The sequence below is a fragment of the Myripristis murdjan genome, chromosome 7, assembly GCF_902150065.1.
Source record: "Myripristis murdjan chromosome 7, fMyrMur1.1, whole genome shotgun sequence".
Lineage (NCBI taxonomy): Eukaryota > Metazoa > Chordata > Actinopteri > Holocentriformes > Holocentridae > Myripristis > Myripristis murdjan.
In genome coordinates, this window is record NC_043986.1 from 29,957,055 (window position 1) to 29,979,486 (window position 22,432).

The following is a 22,432-nucleotide window of genomic DNA, read 5'->3' on the forward strand; positions in this document are numbered from 1 at the left end:
CAAAGCTTGTTAAAAGTATTTTGACATAACTACCTTAATGATGAGAGATTAGTATAATTACTAAACAAGACCATCGCCAGCAGGTACTGCCCTCTAAACTGTGCTTTTCACTCTTGGTGGAAAAAAGTGTTTCACAGCCTGAAGGGACTTTATAGCTTCATGGCACATAACAGAAGCTGTTTGACTCTGCAAGTCATACACTAACTTGCTCCAGCTCCACCATTCCATATAGTTTCAACTTCATGCCAGCTTACCTGTAAGCGTGCTGACTATAATCGGCCGTTACTGTGTTCTTGCTCCTCAAAATAAACAGATCAACATCAGGGAGCGAGAGGGCGAGCAAGCGGAGACGTACAGAGAAGGCCTGGATGTTCAGAAACAGAAGAACTTCACGCTCAAATTATGTCTGCACAGACCTCCACTGTGGAGAACAATAATCTTAGCTGCCCCCCGAAGTGTGCTAGTCTGGAACCCAATCAGAATGAACTCACATTGACCCAGCTCCACCTTTTAAAACATGTTTTCTACTTTTGATAACTGGATTCTTGACAAAATATTATCAACTACAGGCCGAGCTATTTTGCAAGCCATATAGCTTTCTTATCCTCAAATCCTCAAATATTTAAAGTTTCGCTATGCAAAATTGAAGGTCAATTTAAGTAAGGACTTCTTAGATTCAAAGTCAGAAAACTCAAAAACATAGAATACATGTTTTTGGCATGGAAAGGCACAGAATTTGATGGTTGACTTGACATATTTCTCAACGAGTCATTGATAAATTACATTTATTGCATGTTTTTTGACAGTTTAGTCTAAAGATTCTCCCCTAAATTAACCCTCTGCAATTTTGGATAGCACACCTTCAACAATCATTAGACATGTTGATGTTGAAAAGCTCAGAATAGCAGCCATACAGCTACCTACATTATTCTTTAACACCCACATAGGTACAAAGATGCCACCTTTACTAAATATGATAAAAGTGAACCAGATGCTAAAGTTACACTGGAAGTGAAACTGAAACTGAAAAAAATGAAAAACGGAATCCTCAGTAAAAAGAACTATTAAACTGTAATAAGCACAGGCTCAAGACCTTGTCAAATGTCGTTATTTAAAATTTATGACAACATTTCACTCGGACTCTTCAATAAGGAATTGTTTAGGAATGATAAAACACTCCACTTGTTATTGCAGCCGATGCAACCAATCAAGCCCACTAACCGTGTTACACACCAGAGTGTCTCTAACAGCCAGACAAAACCCACATCGCTAAACGTCCAGTTTTGGCTGATAGAGATGGAATAACGCAGCAGTTGGATCTATGTTGTTAATGACATGTGCAACAGTGTTTATTTACATGACTGGGCATAGCAACAGCTGTGGCACTAGTATACCATGTAATGCAGGTAATTTGAGTCTTAGCCAACGAGATTCTCCTTTCTTTTTTCTTTTTTAACAAGCTGTTAAAATCACACACAGGCACATATATATCTAATGACCTGATGCAACTGGAAGCAAAAGCCAGGTTGTTCTATAACAAGGTGTGCACTGGTCATTATTGGAGAACTGGACCCCGCGCTTGTTTCCCACAATCATCATCACCCTTTCTCACTGTTCTCTCAAGATTATCCTCATCGTATTTGATCATACGCCTAAATGTCCTGACTCACACACGTACACGCGCACACCAGAGATCATTAGGGTCCTGCAGGCGATGGGATTGTGCAGTCGCTATCGGGGTGCACGTCCTTCTCAATCCCCTGAAAGTCAGCCCTTTGGAAAGCTGTGTTTGCGGAAACTGGTGCTATAGCAGTTTGTGTTTTTTATTGGATGAGATGAATACAAATGGATGGGGACACATACAAACTCCCACCCTTCCACAATAGTCTTGACTGAACACAATAGATGTTTTCCATAGTTATGACCAGTGTGTTGTTTTCTTCTCATCATGTTTCATGTTTCTCATCATGGTTTTTTTGCTCTCAACAAATGGGCCTATTGTAAATAAAACAGCCCATTAAGACATTTTAATCTAAACTTTTAGGGGGGAAAAAAAACTTTGTTAAGGTTAGGGAAAGGTTAAGTTTAGGTAACAAAACCACTTGGTTAAGGTTAGGGAAAGGTTAGATTTAGGTTATAAAAAAAAAAACAAAAACAAACCAGCTTTACACTGGACTTGAACTCGGGTCCCCAGGGTGAAAATTGGTCGGTTCACCCATCTGCAACCCAGCTGCGTTACAAGAAGGGATTACAAACGTTCTTGTGATTCATTACAAACAGATGTCATACATGACAAAATACATATCCCTCGAAACATAAATGAGAATGTAGTTTAGTTGCATGAGAATAATTTTTAGGAGACAGGGCTCAAACTTTGAAGACAAAGACTATTTCCACCTCATTAAACTGAAGTAACTGGAGCTGCACGGACACTTGATTCTCTATGACTGTCTCAAGAGGAGTATTGTTAGTCATGTCTTCCCATTCAGTTGCTCAAGTTCCCACCCCGTCGCTTGTCACTTGTCAACTTGATGCACTGTAAACTCTGATGTAGCATCTATCCTCATCCATATACCTTACTCCAGCGTGTCGGCAGCAAACAAGACGTTCTAGTTAAAAAGCATGAAAACAAACACACAAAGTATATGAGCAGAAAAAACAAGAGCCAGGAACTCTTGTTTGATGTTTGGCCTCAAGTGCTGCAGACAAGCATGGAAAAACACAAAGGCACTCCGTCTTCAGGTGAAATGATATTGTGAATTTATCTTTGCAGCATATAGGAAACCAAGCGGAGCAACATGTACTGAGTGTAAATCTTTATCAGGCATCCCGACTTGTTTTTTTGTTTTTCCAGCTGCTCTACTAAAGAGCACCTGTTGTCTGAGCCATCAGAGCCGTGCAGCACCTCCTTCTTTCAATGTGAACTATCAGAGCAGAAACCTAAACACATCACAGGTAAATATGTACATTCTTCCTATTGGAACCATGGAATGAGGCAAACTTTCTCCTTTTTTGGTAAAGAATTATGATTTGATGGAATAATGTGAATGCATTTTTTTTTTTTTTTACAGTTCTATTAAATTTGAAACAGATATAATAGATAAAATTATAATCAGAATGTTCACTCATTGGTCTATGGTGAATATGTATAATTGAAACCAAAAGGAGTGTGGAAAATCTTTCTGACGGTGACCACAGAGAGATGGTTTTGTTTGAAAACCTATGCAGGATTTAAAATGGCTTAGAAAACATACATTTGAAGCATAGAAACACAAAGCGGGTGATGACTGACAAGAGCAAGGCCTGTGCCTGTATGGCACTGGATTAAACAGCAATATTGTTCCAAATGAGTGCCTTGCTCTTTTGTTAGAAGAGCACAGATGAGTCACTTCTTGCACAGGCATGAAACGAGGCTGAGGCAGCCGGCGTCCGTAAAGCCTCCACAGGTGTTGAAGATGCAGCCGGCGAACGCAGCCCATGTGAGGGAGAGAAAAGTAACGCTGATGATCACTGCACTTGAACCTGACGCTTCACTTTTGCTCCTTTTGCTTTCCTCCATTGTCGTCATTGTCGTGAGTCCCAGCTCTGTGGCTGCTAGCCTCACCTTGACAACCACCGCCAAGCTCACCACTGACCACACACACACCACTGGCCACACCCACAGCAAATGATTTACACTCACAAAGTCCAAACAGGACTGACCAGACTGTGTCAAGTATGTGGGCAATTCATGCATGAACACACTGATCTATAACTGTCTATATCTATATTGATCGATCTATCTATTTATCTGATTATGTACCTGATTATGTACTGAATTGTAATTGCAATGAGAAATAAAATGAACAAAATCAATAATAAAATATTTAAATATGTATGTGTGTGTATGTACACACACACACACACACACACACATATAGATAGATATAGATATAATAAAACAATAACAATAATGTCATAATAATGTAATGATAATGATGATGTCAAATACTAAATGGTGTATTGTAACTTAATTGTAATTTTTTTTTTTCATTTAATTTATTTAACTTAAAGGAAAAAGTATTGATTCGGTGTCCGTATGGCAATATAAAAATTACAAAAAAAAAAAAAAAAAAAAAGTGTTTTTATATATTAGAATATTGTGCTGTCCAGTGACTAACACAGAAAACATTAACAAAAATGATTTTTAAAAAAGCACTAAACCAAAAAAAAACAGGTAAAAGCACACACTTAGCACAAACTCTGTCCCCTTCTCAAATGAACCACAGTGATAGTGATAGGAGGTGGTAATGACGTTAAAAAGTGTAAAGCCTCTCACCGTGTTGTCATGTGCTGCCCTGCTACATGACATGTGGCTCCAGTGGGAATCAGCCCTTAACCCTGCCACACTCACCAGAAGGGGATTTGTCCGGTTTTAACAAGAAGGATGGTGGACTGGATGTTTGTCATTTCCCCTTCACTTTCTTCCAAAAATCTACATTTAATAAGGAGGTGGCAAGTCAGAATTTTTTTTTATTTCCCTGACAGGGTGGATGCCATTTAATCCGGAGCACCTGACAGCGGCTGTGAGAGCAAACATTCTGACAGCGGCTGAGTGGCAGACAGTGGTTTTCAGTTTGTTAAAATTTAACAAGGACGGTGGACTCAGGATCGCTCTCTGCGCATTCGCATGTCCGTCGAGTCACCGCCGATCGCATTTTGACAAAACTCGGGGGAATGGTGCATGTCATCGCTGCGCTGGGGGGCAGTAATTGCAGGTTAAAACTAAGGTGGCATGTTTGGTGCTAATTGGGTCAGGGCTGCATCGTTCATGGGGTTCGCCGTGGTGTTGCATGCGTTTTAATGTCGCATCCATCTTTGGTGCTAAACGCTCATCGCTGTGGTGTTTCTGCACTGCGCCTACCCAGAGGTCATCTGTCAATCAAACTGTGGGCGGGACGGTGACATCTTACCTTGGATTTTGTGATGATGAGATGGGAGAGACTAAATTGAACATACTGCCTCTGATCAGCTACGAATTGTTGCCTTTGTTGATTAAAGTTAGGGTTAAGGTTGGGCTAGGGTTAGCCAATCACAGGCAGTGAAGCGGCGGGTCTTCCCGGCCAACATCCTGGGTATGCCGGCCCAGCAAGTCAATTTTGGCTCTCCTCAGTGAAGTTTGTCTCTTTGGCAACACTGGCTATCCCTTTTCATCCTTTCTACTCCCTTCTTCTTCTATTTATTCCAAATAAATTGCTTTGAAAGGCCTACCTGAAAAGAGCAAATGTAACAGCTTTCATCATGAGAATACGCCTTGAGTTACTGTTGTGCTGCAGCAATTAGAAAGCTAGGGAACACAAATTTCTGACCATGGTAATACCACAGGCTCTTCCTTAAACAAGGGATTTATGTGTGACGAGGTGGATGCAGCCTCCACTGCCCCCACACACACGTACGCGCACCTTCAATCGCACCCCAATGTCAGTACCATTTCAGCTCGGAAAAAAACCTTGAGACTAAGAGCTTTTCCTCCCTAAGAAAGAGTAATGACAATAGGCAGATAAAGGGAAGCCTCCACATTATACAGCATTAAGCCACTCGCAGCACCAGGCGCATTACGGAGCGAGCGAGAGGATGAAGAACGCGATGAGAGAGGACAGAAAATGACAGCGAGGCCCGGAGTAAAGAGCGAGCTGGTGATAAATCAGAGGTCTAATCCAGGCTACTACAGAGGGATTAAATCGTTCTCTCTCTCTCTCTCTCTCTCTCGGCACATTTGCTGGCTTCTTGAAGACGTCAGAGGTTAAGCAGGCCGTTCTCTTTGTCCTCTTCATTCTCTCTGTCTCGCTCTCATCCCCTCAGCCGGCTCTCCTCTCCCTCTCTTTTTCTCATCCCTCTAATGGCATTAGAGGTGGAAGTCTTTAATCGGAGGTGCAGCGTATTGAGGGAGGCCTCTGCAGGGCACCACGTGCACACACACACACACACACACACACACACACAGTGTATGTGTGCTGAGCAGATGGAGGGTCAGACTAATAGATGTCAGTGTTTTTGATAATCAGATGGAGGGGAGTGATAACAGAAAGACTCATTGATTTCCCCTGAGGCAGGGACGAATGAGTGTGTGTGTGTGTGTGTGTGTGTGCGTGTGCATGTGCAGCTCATGGGCCTTCACACACGCTGCATGATGTCCATTTTAAATTGCAACGGCAGACCGGCGGACAAATCACTGGCTATTGTATTTTCCTTTTGGGTGGAAATAGAACTGTTCACACAGCTGATGTCAAGTCCACACACACACACACACACACACACACACACACTTCGACATTTTTTCATGTTTCTATTGCTTTGAGGCCATAAATAGAAAGTCCATCAATTCATACTTTCTCTAAGGCTCGTTCATTTATTTTGTAGTGACTTCAGTTAACAGGACGATGCATATTAATAAAGCTAACTGTAAATATGCCAGAATTATGAATGGTTCATGTATGTGGATCCACTTGGTAAAAAATAAACAAATAAACAGTCAAATACATAAATTAATAAATACATATCTCTATCATTTTCAATATTTTTGTATATATTTATGGTCTGTATGTATGGTATATGTATATACACTATATTACCAAAAGTATTTGCTCACCTGCCTTTACTCATACTATGAACTGAAGTGCCATCCCATTCCTAACCCATAGAGTTCAATATGATGTCGGTCCACCTTTTGCAGCTATTACAGCTTCAACTCTTCTGGGAAGACTGTCCACAAGGTTGAGGAGAGTGTTTATAGGAATTTTTGACCATTCTTCCAAAAGCGCATTGGTGAGGTCACACACTGATGTTGGTCGAGAAGGCCTGGCTCTCAGTCTCCGCTCTAATTCATCCCAAAGGTGTTCTATCGGGTTCAGGTCAGGACTCTGTGCAGGCCAGTCAAGTTCATCCACACCAGACTCTGTCATCCATGTCTTTATGGACCTTGCTTTGTGCACTGGTGCACAGTCATGTTGGAAGAGGAAGGGGCCCGCTCCAAACTGTTCCCACAAGGTTGGGAGCATGGAATTGTCCAAAATGTTTTGGTATCCTGAAGCATTCAAAGTTCCTTTCACTGGAACTAAGGGGCCAAGCCCAGCTCCTGAAAAACAACCCCACACCATAATTCCTCCTCCACCAAATTTCACAGTCGGCACAATGCAGTCTGAAATGTACCGTTCTCCTGGCAACCTCCAAACCCAGACTCGTCCATCAGATTGCCAGATGGAAAAGCGTGATTCATCACTCCAGAGAACGCGTCTCCACTGCTCTAGAGGCCAGTGGCGGCGTGCTTTACACCATTGCATCCGACGCTTTGCATTGCACTTGGTGATGTATGGCTTGGCTGCAGCTGCTCGGCCATGGAAACCCATTCCATGAAGCTCTCTGCGTGCTGTACTTGGGCTAATCTGAAGGTCACATGAAGTTTGTAGCTCTGTAGCAATTGACTGTGCAGAAAGTCGGCGACCTCTTTGCACTATGCGCTTCAGCATCCGCTGACCCCTCTCCGTCACTTTACGTGGCCTACCACTTCGTGGCTGAGTTGCTGTTGTTCCCAAACGCTTCCATTTTGTTATAATAGAGCTGACAGTTGACTGTGGAATATTTAGGAGCGAGGAAATTTCACGACTGGATTTGTTGCACAGGTGGCATCCTATGACAGTTCCACGCTGGAATTCACTGAGCTCCTGAGAGCGGCCCATTCTTTCACAAATGTCTTGTTTCACAGTCTGCATGCCTGAGTGCTTGATTTTATACACCTGTGGCCAGGCCAAGTGATTAGGACACCTGATTCTGATCATTTGAATGGGTGAGCGAATACTTTTGGTAATATAGTGTATGTATGGTATTATTAGGCAAAGTGCTGTTGCATTTAAAAAATGTATTTATCTGTCTATCTATATTCATTTATTTAGTTAATTTATTTGGTTTGAAGTCCTCGTTGCACTTTCTTGGTGCTGAAACTGAGCATGAAAACAATGTGTGTTACTGCACTTTAAGTTAGCAGCATGTATAGACCCTAACTCAGGAGACTAAGAACAAATGGGGATGCTGAAGATAGCCACCGTGCTAAATGATGCTCAGCTTCAAAAAGGTTGATTTTGAGTGTTTGGCCCATCTACTACAGTTTCCCCACATTTTACATCGCAACAAACCATTTTGCAAATCATGTGGGGACACCTAAGAGTGCACAATATATGATAATCAAAATCCCTCAATTTTCTGATGTGGATTTTTGGTGGAACCAGCCTTATAACGTCCTGATTCTGCAGAACGTCAGACAACTGCAAAGCAAACGTTTCTATTTTCCAGTTGAGAGACTGTTTCACTCCTAACTTCAAGTCATCAAAACATGAGAGTGCTGCTGCTTTTAGGAAAATTAATGTGGACGACTTTATTGTGGTGATGGAATGCTGATGTGAAGAAAGTCTGAAGTCTCTGAAGGTTCATTATTGTATCATAGTGGAGTGAATGGAAGCCAAATATGATATAAAACACAACTTGCTTTGGGAAAAGATTTGGTAGATAGTACACTAAACATGCAGAACCACTGGTACTATATAAAGACAATAGAAATAAAGACTTTATCAAAAAGAGCAGATGATTCAGAGAGACTGGCACTCGCAAAATGGCAGCATTAGAGAGACTGTAGCACTTTGGCGCAGACAGGTTTTGGTTATATAGAGGAATCAGCGAAATCAAGGCTGATGTGTGGTTACACAGCATGTGTGTGTAAGCCAGTAGTGTGTGTTTCTCAGTGGAATGGACTGTGAACACACACACACACACACACATACATACAAATGGAATATGAAAAAACACTAAACAGCGAGTTCTTGTCAGCCTATCTGTATGATATACCTCGTGCCAGCAGGGAACTGTTCAGGGCTGCTGAGGCTCTCCACTTCATTCATATTCCATCGATGAATACTTACACACTCACATACACAAAAGGAATTTTCACCTGTCTTACACACATTCTGTTGAAGGTGAAGATAAAAGAGAATGATGTTTGGTGCGACCTCCCCCTCATAAAAGTGCAGCGACATGTGTGGGTGTTTACCTCCATGTACAGATAGCACACGTACTATCTGAGAGGTTGGACCCAGCACAAGAATTCTTCTCTCACTCTCCCTGATGCCCCCTCCCTCTCCCTCTCCCTCTCTCTCACACACACACACACACACACACACACACTCCCCCATCTCCACTCTGGCTTCCTCCTCTCCCTCGCTGCAGTGGTAATTGGGTATGACACGAGATCAACAGGGAGAGAGAGCGAGGCTGCATTTGAATGCGCCCAACGTCGTCTTCCTCACTTCTCTCATTTCTAACCTGCTGCCTTCCAGCTCCCATCCTTCGCTCACCGCTGTTTCCGTAGCAACATCTGCGTGACCGCATCCCCTCCCCCCGCCCGATGTCATTTCTTTTATTAAGATTGGCCGCTAGTGCCCGAATGTGTGTGTGTGTGTGTGTCTATTTGTGTGTGAGCTCCCAACACTGGAGCACACAGTGGCGAAGCGCTGCCAACCTGTCTGTCTCTGCGCTTCAAGCCAATTAGCGCGGCCTCACTGAAGAATTCAAAACTACAACTCACTGCGTGTTACCTTCACATTTAACTCACACTTGTTGAACACGGTGTTATTGTTGTATATATAGCTTATTAAGACTGGCAACATTATTATGCACATATATGAAAGAATACTGAGCAGCGAAAAACAGCCACTAAAGTTTCGGAGCATTTCTTAAATTAAAGGCTGGAGCCCAACATGGTTCCCGGGTCTATTTTTTGTGGGTACCCACACGATAACAAGTAAAAGTATGCCAATACACACCTGGATGCACTCATTCACACTGCCAGCCTGTCCAACTTTCTGACCTCTAAGGAAGGAAATAAATAAATAACAGATCAATGCTGTTTTCATATACAACTAGCTGTTAAATAAATTAAATAATTAAAAGACTAACTTAAAAACTAACTACTAAATAAACCATGTAATTGAACTGTCAGCTGGCATAAATATATAATTCATGCTAACAATTCAACTGCAAAAAAAAAAAAAAAAAATTCAAGTATATCTCCATTAGCACATTACAGTGTCACATGATAGTTCCAAACATGGAAATTGAGTGTCTTCAGCCCACAGATTCTGGTTAAAATGGCCAAAAGAGGAACATGAGGAATGTGCAGAGCCGAGGTTAACTCTCCATCATCTACGGGCGCCGGCTCGGTGCCCTGAGGCTGAACAGGAACTCGCCGTAACACACACAAACTATATTTTTAACTATATTATTATCCGTCTTAAACTGCCCACACCTAAAACATAAATAAATCAGGAATAAGTGGAAGTAAGAAGCGGAGGCTACATTTTGGTGGGTTATGAGAGACAGCTCGAGTCTACAGGCACATAAGATGCCAGCACATGCGGGCAAACAAGTTACTATGCATAATAGCAGGCAATGAGCTACTTACCATGCTGATATATATATATGGCCGTGAGTGGCATTCACCCAGAATTCAACACTCACGCTGACTGTCTCACCTATAGAGGCCTTGTTTCCTAGCTGGAATAAATATCCTCTATTTTCTTTGACAGGTTTTTTTTTTGTGATATCATTTTAAAAGTAAATTAGAAGTCCAATGACCAAAAATTGCAGCACAATGCTTGTTTCCCTGCTGTATTATTTATTATAGAGAAAAGCAGCAGGGATAGAGTGAAAGCTCAGCCGTGCCTCCGTGACACAAGCAAGTGCAGGACATTCCTGATGACTGCCTGTATTGCTCCGTGACTTCACTGTTTTTCTGCCCATTTTCTGTGAAAAATTCCATGATCATGGACCGTGTAGGACAGGGTGGGGGGGTGGGTGGGAAAGAAACAAGCAAGACCCTTACCAGCGTATGAATGTTTTAATAAAATCATATAATAATAATAACAGCTCTGATGAATCAAAGAGTTGGCGAGGATTACCTGAGTTCAATCCTGTGTTGTTAAAAAATACAAAACCATAAAACTCAAATCGATAAAACTCAATCAGATTTTTTTTTTTTTTTCAGTCAGAGATCAAAACAAGGGCAATGTCGATACACTGTCAATTCAGCCTTCATGAGAAATAGGTTTACTCTGTTTTCAGTCATCGAAAAACCGCAAAGATTTGGACAGGAACTGAATCTCTCAAGTCTGTGGAGGAATGACTTTGAATGAATCTTACCACTTCAAATCAAAGGAATAGATTCTGTTGTCCTTAAAGACAAAATTGAAAGCATATTGACCCGGACCCTGAATTAAACACACTTATTCCTTTCTTTAAAAAAAAAAAAAAAGCTTACCTGCAGAATGTAGCTATGTGGCATAGTAGTGTAACTTCAAATGAAGATACCATGTTTAAATATATATATATAAAAAAAAAAAAAAGACAATAAAAAGGTGTGCTAAAAGCATATCAGCTCTCTCTGCTCCTACTATATGTACCAAATCCAGGCCAAAACAGGAATGCAACAAACGCTGGTCCTCTTGCCAGTCTGAAAACATCCATCTAGTAAGTCGCTTTACCCTCTTCTCCCCTTTGATCATCCATGGTTGACCAGCAGGCTCTGAGAAAAAAAACAGAAAAAAGAGAGAAATAAATTGAGAATTGCAATAATTAACACAATCACATAGTAATCAAGCTGTCATGCCTTCTGACCTTTGAGAAGCTCTTAGGTGAAAGGACAATGTGTATGTACGTTTCATACTCTGGAGGCTTTTACCGGCCCTAACGGACCATTAGTGAAAGGTCAGAGGCGGTAAAGGCAGGGACCACCTCAGTGATGGAGAGAAGTCAGCCTCATGCCCAGTGCAGTACAGGTCTGCATCTCTGTTCCTGAAGATTACAAAATGTTTTAATGTGGCAATGAACGAAATACAACCGTCAATGCCACTGTCTGCACTCATAATGTTGTGTTTTATTTCTGCGCAGCGGCGTTTTTGTTGGGACTGCACTCCGCTGCTGTTTTTGAAAAGAGGCTATGCCAGCAGGACGGTGGACCTCCAGCACACCCGTTAGAGGGTCTCTACATAAATCCTTCACTCGCCTTATCGTCCTTGTTTCTCCTCTCTCCACGGCATGGCTACCAGACGCCTGCTATGTTTAGGCAGCTTTGTGCTCCATACATCATCCTCGCACTCCCTGCACATACTGCTGTCCCTCCCTTTGCAGAGGTGACACAATAACAAATGTAAAAAGTTAACTCGGGGCTCAAGTTAAGCCAAACTTTGAGGAACTATGGGTTTTATATACTGTCTGGAAGCCTCCTTTCTTCACTCCACTGAGGTCAAATAAATCTCAGCAACAAGTTGCCTTTCATCATTTTACTTTGCCCTGTAAGTCAGACTGTAAATGCAGCCCCCCAAGTCAATGACTGGGGAAGTCATACAGCTTAGCCCATGCAGAGGAGGAGCATTTCCAGCAAACCACTGCAAACACAGTAGTGGAACTTCCAAATTCACAGTGCAGATGGCAATGTTTAAACCTTACATGAGATGCTCTAAAGCACGGGTGGGGTCCATATGAGGCCGGTGAGACTGTTCTAGCAATTGATTAATAAATACAAAAAAAAAAAAAAGTGGTCCCTTCTGGCTTTCCAAGAGAAATGTCTCAACCTTTCTTTCCCATAAACCCTTAACTCAGCTGAGCACAAGCATAATGGCGAGCTTTAAGACCAAGCCAATCATCTTGCTATCCACCAAAATAATGTTGCACCCTGGCGGTCTTAACCCCACTTTGAGAGCCCATGAGCTATATGGTAATATCTAGGTAATGGGGAAGCATGTTGATAAGCTCTTCATGGTCCTCTTGCCCTAACATGCCAGTTTCCAGCAGAGATTAGAGCTGAACTGCAGGGCCACGACCATCAAGAATATGGCTTTGTGACCACAGGACTTTGCTAAGACAACACTTACCAGTCACATGCACAGGACCTGAGCTCTACACAGTCAAAGAGGGCCCTACGCTAACAAGATCGTTTCTGGCAACATTATGAATACAGTTACTCTGACATAGAGATCTGAGGCCACATGCAGAAAACACTGTGCAGAGTCCTGACTAAAAGCTGTGTGTACGCACAAAGCCAGAAAAATGCATACACGTTTTTTTAGTCAGATTCATAAAGCTGTCCGTACGCACGATTCTGTTTTATAAATCTCAGTCATTGAGGAACTGGGCATTCGTGCACGTTTTTTTTTTTTTTTTTTTTTTTCACTGCCATAATTAGGCATAAATGTATGAAGACACACCCTTAACCAGCTGTTTTCATATCAATTCATTGATTGCTTCACCAGTCATTACACCTGGCAATGAAACAAATGAGGAACAAATGGAAAATAAAAAGTGTTGTTTCCCAGATTGTGTTGCACCCGGCTCTCCAACAGCCAGAGCAGCTGTCATTACACGCGACTGTGCGGCTCTTCATACTGTTCATAAAGCATCATAGGCAAGTGATATCTCAGAAATGTGTTTAGTAGTGATCACATCTAAACCTGACATTACAAGGTGCGTCACAACTAAAAGTAAAATTAAACTAAAATTAATGACACAAAAGTAATTCATCAATGTCACCTTAATGAATGTGCCTTTGATTTGCATTTTTGCTTCTCTATGTAAACTCACACAAATCAGTGCATAAGGTTATCAACTAAGTGTGTCACGATTCAATTTAACTTACAAATTTAAGGTCATGATTCAAATCAATTTTCAATGTCAAGGTTTTTTTCCTGCACTGAAAATTGAATGAAATCGAATACTCATTCCAATTGATTTTTCAATTTAGAGTTGAAATCGTGACACCCCCTATTTTCAACCTAAGCAACTAAAAGATTCCATCTCTCACCTTATATTTCATCTCCACCTCATCACATCATCCTCAGACCGTCATTATGTCGTTACGCATGGTTTTTGTGCATACACATTGTTTATGTATGGAGCTCCTGGTTTTTGGACTCATATCTGTAAAGATTTAGCAGCTCCTGAGCAGCCAAATGAGGTGACTTCCAAGAGAGAAACCGAAGCTAAGTTCTGTGCTTTCATTAAAGACTTGGCCTACCATTTGACAATAAAAGTCGTCTTACATTAATACGTTCTCTAAGAGAGAGTCATGGCCAAGCGGGATGACTCCAAAATGATCTCAGAGATGGCCACAATCTATCAAGCTTGCTTCTACAGTTATACCTTGGGGACTGTGCAGAATGGATGTAACGTAGAATGTAACCGTGCTCGCCTATCAGATGTTCAAGCAATATCCCGACACCCTAGTGAGCTGGTATCAAAGAGGTCTAGCTTAACGAGATGACTCCAAGCTGCAGTAGGAGGACACGTCTTCATCACTCTGATTTCAACTACTGACATGCTTTCTCATCTGAAGAGAGACTGCAAGATGGTCTCCAAGAAAGCCACAGCCTATTAAGCCGAGATGATAACTTCAGTGTGAATATCGCTCAGCCACTAAAAGGAATTGATCACAGGAATGTGGCCCCGTCTAAACAGTAATCAGCTCCTCAACAGAAAAGCCCAGGTGTCTTCTGTATGAACTTAACCACACTATCACAGGGCTTTACCCAAGATTTATCTCTTGACTACTGAGCGGCCATTCTCTGGAAACTGTAGAGATGTCTTTTTCAGTTCAGCCGAACAAGATGGCCTCCATAAGAGCTGGAGCCTAACAGGCCTACATAACATCTACGTGAAGAGCTAGGGTCACTACAGTGTAATGGAATTGATCAAAGGAGTGCAACCTTCATCTCTCCGTCAAAGATCAATGAGGTCCTTGAAAACCCTCACTATTCATTTTCCGTGAGTGAACAGATGGTCTGACAACATGATTCCAAGCAACAGTGTATGACCTTGTCTTAAATAACATGAGAGGGCTTCACTCAAAGCATGCGGTTTCGCATCAAATGGCTATGATCTATCTACACCTTGAAATACGACCAAAATGATCCTGAGTGACGGTCTGTGGGGTCTCGGTGATAACCACGACACGTGAATAAAGCTTCACAACTGTGTAAACCTTACAGAGCAACATACCAGAATAATGGATGATCAATAACCCTAAGTCAGGTGATTTACCACGCTAGTGAGATGTTCTCCAGGGAGCAAAAGAAAACACAATGAGTTGTAAAATATGATGGGGGGGGGGTGCTCGTGTGCATTTAATACTAGAATATTGACCTTCTATGTAAAGGTCAATTAAGTCTTAGAAATCTTAGTAATTATGTTCAAGAAAGACACTGCCTAACAAGATGGCTCAAAGCTATTATTATATATCTTGATTACCATGGGGAGGTTTGACCCTGACTACTTCATCTCCCACGCAGAATCAGAATAAATGGAGGAGGTATTCACATTCTAATCAAAGCTGCCAGTCTCTTAAACTCTGCGCATATATCCCTGCTATACAGGTGTGCCATGTTTAGCATTGGCAGGCTTGGCTGTATATGGGGCTCAGTTTTTAAATTAGCAATTTCAAGGATTTTGATTATATCATTCTATAATTCCAAGCTTGAAAACAAGGGGACGTGGTGGAGTCTCTCACACACTGCAGCTATTAATGGCAATTTATTGCCACTGCTATGATGAAATAACAGTCTCCTGTTTGAATACTGAAGTCAATTATTTAAAGGCATAATGGCATGAAATTGACCTACGCCACATACAAGATGTTTATTTTATCTTTGGAGCTATTTAAGAGGCTAGATAAAGATGAATTCAACCTTGTCCACCTAAATATATTCTGCTGATATGCTTATGTCAGATAAATAAGGATTTGTATGCTGCAAACAAGTCAAAAAGCTCATGTGTTACATGGGAAAAATATCATTTTACCACATACCCCAGTAATTGTTGTGATGAACACTGACTTGAGTCTCAACAGCAATGTATGAAACAATACTTATTTCCATTATAACAACATTGAAAATCTGTGCCAACCGTTCTAATCATTTGGATGGGGATCACCATTCATCTTTAATTCATGGTTTTCCATGTAAACACATAAATCTATTGCAAGTCAGAATTTCTGCTAAGGAGTCCAATATAGCCTTGCAGAGTGAACTCCACACCTGGCCTGATGGAGGCTGACCCTGGGCATTTGGTCTCCCAGCCAGACATCGACCAAGCTCAGCCTTGCTTAGCCTCAGAAACTGGCCAGCAGGAGGTCTGCAGGGTGGTCCAGAGTGGCTGCTGCTGCCACTGAGGCCCTACAGCTACAGTAGCCCGAGTGGAACGATGCATTGAACTGAAATGACTGGAGGGTAGGGAGGCATTGACCTGGAGCTAGGTGGTAGAAACACAGAGAGAGTATGTGTATGTGTGTGTGTGTGTGTGTGCAGAGGGAATGGTATCTGGGCTAAGCAGTATGAGGCTTGCTCCAGCTGTGAAACTAGCACCATTAAAACCACAGAGAGACTCACAAAGCAGGGTGATCAATATGACTCCCCTCTTCTGCCCTCTCATCTCATCCCTCTGATTTCCTCTCCTTGCCTCCCATCCTCTCACCATTCTCCTCTTCTCTCCTCCTGTCTACTCCCCTCTAATGTCTTGTATTTTCCCGTCCGCTCTCCTGTTGTTTCTTCTTCCCCTTCCTCCTTTCCATCCCACTGTATTCTTGTCTTCACTGCGCACAAGTGGTCGCCTGTTTGGCCAAATTGTGTGTGTATTTGTGTGTATTTTGTGGGAGAGAAGAGAAAAACAGAAAAGAAAAACAGACACAGGAAAAAGTAAAACAGCAACGCAAATTCCAGCCATAGACTGACTTAAATGCAAACAAGTGCGCACACATTCTCTCTCCTTTTGTTGATTTTAAAATCAGCTCTATTCAGCTTTTTTGGCACGCTTTAGTACAGGCTGCCAATCCCAAAGCATGCTTGAAAGAAAAGCAGAATACAATAACAGATGCTCTCAAATAATTCTGTGTGTGTGTGTGTGTGTGTGTGTGTGTGTGTGTGTGTGTGTGTGTGTGTGTGTGTTCTGCAGTGAGCCCCGTTCTTATAAGCTAATGATGTTTCTTTCTTGTCTGAGGAGTGAAATTTGACTGACTGCAGCACAGGCACACACACAAACACAAACACATAAACAGTCTGACCTCCGTGTCACTTCCATTGAAACGCCACATCACCATGAATGGATGACAGGAGGTTGTGACCTTTGATTTTTTAGGGTCACAGTCTGTGCGGCCAATGCATCACATCGGATGAGATGACCTGTTGTTTGTGTTGTCTGTCAGTCTGTCAGTCTTTGGTTCTCTTACAGGTGGGCTGTAAGTTACATTGGCATAATCCGCTTTGTTCTTGTTGGTTTATGGGCTAAAAGTGTTATTTTGGGGTCTGTTGCGCTGCACTTTGGAATAGAATGGAGAGACACAAATGCAGTATTGTGGATTAGCAGCCCAGGGAAGCACAGACAGAGCAACTAGTGACAATATTTCACCACCATGTGGACTCATAATGCCCAGGTAAATATATAACCCAACACTCTACCAAAGTTCCTTTCTGTTCAATTCAAAGTTTAGTTCAAGTCTGTAGGCCTTTTTAAAACTTTGGGTTTATATGATGCAATTTAAAAGACTTTTGCAGACATTTGGACAGTTGGAGTAAGGTCATTATTTTTAAGTCCAAATTATTGAAAGTTCCTAACTGCATATATGAAAAAAAAAAAAAAAAAAAAAAAAAAAAAAATCAGCTTCAAGAGCCTGATCTACATGTTACATGTTCACCGCATACTGTTATAAGATGTGACTAAGCTATGTTAATGATCTACAGAGTGCAAAGCCTTAAAAGGCTAAACTCATTTAGTCACAGGGGAAAATCTTAAAAATAAACAAACTGAGATAAAATGCAGACCTTGCCACCTCATTCACAAACTAATGGACTGCCGTCCTAGCGGTGTAATTTAGGCTCCATCCCGGGTTAAAATGGTCACTGACTAAGAAGACTTGGGGGAGCTATTCACCTTCCAGATTGCCCATTGGTATCTAGACCTTTACAACGATCCAATTTTCATTTCATGTGGTTCTGGTCAGCACATCACAGAGAGAGAGACAGAGAGAGTGGAGAGGAAAAAAAGGAGACACAGTGAGAGAAGGAAAGAGAGAAACAAATAACAAATAGAAAGCCAGGAGGAGGAGAGAGCAGCAGAAATCAGCCTGTTGTCCATTCTGCCTGACCCAGCTTGGGAGCCTTGACTCAATTGGAAATCCATTTTATCTGATGACTGGCAGGCAATTGGGGCTCCCTGGTGATAGGCTGAGCCTCTGCGGTTGATAGGCCTGACCGCTCCACTGCTGAGGGATGGAGGGATGAAGGGATGGAGACAGGAGGTGGGGAACGTGGAGAAGAACAAGCACAGACTGTGTCCAATACCAAAGCACACTGATGACACATAGAGCTAATTAATGATCAGCTGATGTTGTGATCCGGTTGCCTGGTTGATCAGCTGCCTTCATCTCCTCTGTGGAGAATACGGTAAAGTTAGGATGGTTTACTAACTAGTTAAAGCTACAGTGCAGAGCTTTTACATATAAATAAATGTTCATTACATTCTATCTAAAGTCATAATTTTACACGATGATTAAGGCTATCACCCACCAATTAGTAACCTGGCGCACAGTGGATTTCTACTGGAATTGTGTAATTAAAATTATAGCACGGCTAATTACCTAATATGACAGCTCTATGACTTTCTGAAGACTGAGAGGCATTCCCCTGAGCAGCCCAGAGGTGTATTTTTAAAGCTGTATTTTATCCACTGCCACAAGAGTGCCACAAATCATACAGAAGTGGAAATTTCCACACTGCAGGTTTAATGATAGCAACTCAACAAAGCATGTGTTTTGTTACCATCATGAAAAAAAAAAAAAAAAAAATCTTAATATTTGTTTACATATGTGCAAGTTTTGTCATGTCATGTGAAAGACGTACAAGAAGATGATTATGGGAGTTACTGATATGTAATTATTGTACTGTATTTATGTAATACAAGTTGTTCTTTGTGTTTGTGCCCCACTTGATGAAATTAGAGAGGGACGCCTATGAACCGGTGTGCATCCGTGATAAAAACAAGACAAATGTTAAGTCTGTTAAGACCTTGTGTGAAATGAAAGCTGACATGACCCCTGTGTGATGAGGAGTGTGTCTACACACCATGAGCCATGTAGCTCATATACATATAACCCATTAAAAAAGATACATGGCTTCAGCTGCAGAGAATTTTTTTCCCTATGTTGAGAAACTTATGTTCCTTAGAGCAATGAGGTTTTCCTTGGAAAGAAATGTACTTTGCTGCAAAAAAAGTGCTACAGGTAGGCCAGTTTACAACCTCAGCAGTAGAAGAGGTTGGTTTAAACTCGCTCTGCTGGTGGAAGTATAATCCTCAGGCTAATTTTGAACTTTTCAAGCCTTTGAAATAACTCAATAGGAGGCACAGACAGCTGTAGCTCCTGCCAACATGAATGACACTTGCTCTGCACAAAAAAAGCGGGATGGAATTTGATAAGGTGTGTATTGATATTAGGTGTTTGTGAGTTTATGCAAGTTGACTTTTTTAATACAGCATCAATAATACTTAAATATTGTGCTGCCTTTGTTGAATTTGAGAGACAAAATATTGGGACGACTGCGGTATGACTGTGAAAAAGCACTTTTGAAGTTTCACATGAAAGTGAACTTGTCAACATAGCTCCGGGAGCGAACAATAACACAATGGTATTTTTTTATTTACAAAAGGCCAGAAAAGAAAAATCGATCGCTTTGGGAGTACGGGGTGTGAATCGAAGAGCAATCACAAAGGGGAGGCAGGCCTCCACTCATAAAGAGAAAGAGGGGGGTGGAGAGACAGATGGATTGAGTGACAAAGGGATAAAAAAAAAAAAGAGCGGCTGGCACAAAGTGGACCGTTCCGATGATGTTGCGGCTGCTTCAAGGCGACAAAAGCGACTGAAAAACCCACCTAAAAGCCCTGCTGTTGTCCTCTCTTATCCCAGCTGGTGGTCTGAGTCCCACAAAACCCCTCCAAGAGAGACAGATAGAGACAGCGATAAAGCGCTGACCGGACTATCGGTGTGAAATGTGCTACAGGGGGAAAGGAGGAAAAAAAAAAAAAAAGGAAATGTACCAATTGTTTACATGGTCAAGGTGGCTTTCAACTGAGCACAATGCGAGGCTGTGTTGAGTTATTATCGGGACCCCCCATCAGAGAAGGCAGAAAGAGGGAGAGAAAGCAGGGGGCCCGGTGGCGCGAGCCGAGAGGCAAGGTGGCTCTCGGAAAGGTCAGGGTGCATCGAGCTGCGGGTACAAAAGCTGGTGCAAATGTCTCCCTCAGGAGGCAATTGTGAGTACCCTCAACCGCACCCCTTCCCTCCACCGCTCCTCACCCCCGACCTCCCCCCGCCGTTTGAAAGCACCGAGGTGTCCTGGGGCCGCTGGGGGCCACGAGGCAGATGAAAGAGGAAACGTGGGTTCTGGATTTGGCTTGATGTGCTCTTCGATCGCACGCCGCAGCGCAACAAAAGACACGGGGGGAGAAAGGAATATAGGTGAGAGAGGCAGAGAAAGGGAAAGCTGGGGGTGGAAAGAGACAGGTGGGGGGGGTGCAAAAGCAAAAGCTATGTTTTTTGAAGAAAGAGAGAAAGCAAGAGAAAGTTTCATGGGTTACGCCAAAGTGGCAAAATGCACTTTGTGATATGAAATTTCTCTCTCAGGTTCAACTTTCAGCCCTTTGCCCTTTTTTGCCAGCATGTTTCACTCAACAACATTTGTTCCAATCTTACATCTGTCGGGAGAGGTTAATTAAGATTGCAACAAACCATTTTTCAAATAATGTGGGCGTGCTTAAGATTTCACATATAATCAAAATGACATGATTTTTAAACATGAATTTTTGGTTGAAACAGCCACCTTTGACTGTTCCGCTTCTGCTTCCAACAAAGGTGTCACAATTCATAAACCGCAGAACTGATCATTTGCTGTGTAAAGCAAACGTTTTCCCGGGGACTATTTCCCCAGGCGGAGGGACCATTTCACTCTGCCCAATTTCAAGTCACCAAAACACAACAGTGCTGCTGCTGCTTTTAGGAAAACTAATGTGATCAACTTTATTATGGTGATGGAATAAAGGTGTGAAGAAAGTTTGAAGTCTCTGAAAGTTCATTTCACATCATAGTGGGATGAATGGAAACCAATGGCTGGATAAAAGGGAGGAAAATGATATATATATGTATATTGCTGTATATATATTATGCTAAACATGCAGAATCAGTGGTATGCTCCTTTAAGTCTTCTCGCACAAACTTATGCAAAGAACATGCACTGATGGTAAACGTAACTTCTTTGCAACAGGTTGTATAAGATTCTGCGTGACACATTCTCATGAAACTTTCGCAAAGCAATTTTCTCTGAGCTGAATTTTCTCTGAAAGCAAGTCATTTCTCACAATACTTAGTGAGTGGAGAAAAAAAAAAAGATAAAAGAAAGGAAAAGAAAAGCCTGATTCACTACCTAAATACCTAAATGTAGCAGGCTGCTATTTCACCAGAGTGTTGAACAGCTAGATTATAAAACATAACCCACAGAGCTCACAATACGAGACAGAGGAACAACAGGAGAGAACGAGAACAGATAATGACGCTCGGTGGTGATTGGTTGTGATCGGTTGTATGGCGGAGGAGTGGATCAATGCCCACTTGAAAGGAGGCAATGCTGATGGTTTATGATGGAGAGAACAACTGCAAACAGTATGAAAATGAAATCAATAAGTCAACTATGGAGCAGACAGAGAGAGATGCAGAGAGAGACCAAGAGAGAGAGAGAGAGGGAGGTATAGAAAGAGAGGAGCAGCGATGGGAGACAAAGCGAGAAACAGACTAAGAGCGAGGGACAGAGAGGGAGAAAGAAAGCGGAGAATGGCAGACAGACAGAGGCGAGATGAAAGGTGTTGGTTTAAAAGAAGCAGAAGCAGAAAAACAAAACTGACAGATGAAGGAAGACTCATTAAAGATAGATAAAAAGGAATACAGCAAAAACAAACTGACGAACAATCAGATAAAACAACTGACAAAAGCTCGGGGGGGAAAAAAACTTTTTTCTACAAACCCTGCATGTGTGTGTGTGTGTGTGTGTGTGTTTGTGCTTGAGTTTGTGTTGGTGTGTCTGTGAACATGGGCTTCGAAAGGCTTAGGTAACCATACACACGGATAAGAGAAGTGCTGTGTACATAGGATTTAAAAGTACAGGCCACACTCTCACAACTCCATTACAGAAAAAAACCTGTTATATCCCAGGTGGACTGTATGTTATAGGCAATAACGTTTATAATGATATCAGTAATTTTATTTGTATAGGACTTTTCTACAAAATGCTCCAAAATAAAGACGAGAGAAACGCACAGAAACAAG

At 41.9% G+C, this 22,432-nt stretch overlaps 1 protein-coding gene across 1 annotated transcript in view; it reads right to left on the reverse strand.

Annotated features, from left to right (window-relative positions):
* Window positions 1-10,902: 10,902 nt before the first annotated feature.
* Window positions 10,903-22,432, reverse strand: part of chchd6a (coiled-coil-helix-coiled-coil-helix domain containing 6a) — a 100,659-nt gene continuing 89,129 nt past the window's right edge. Inside the window, exon 8 of the mRNA XM_030056163.1 lies at window positions 10,903-11,605. Coding sequence (XP_029912023.1) covers window positions 11,582-11,605 — 24 coding nt within the window. The 3' untranslated portion in view covers window positions 10,903-11,581. The remainder of the gene's footprint in view (window positions 11,606-22,432) is intronic.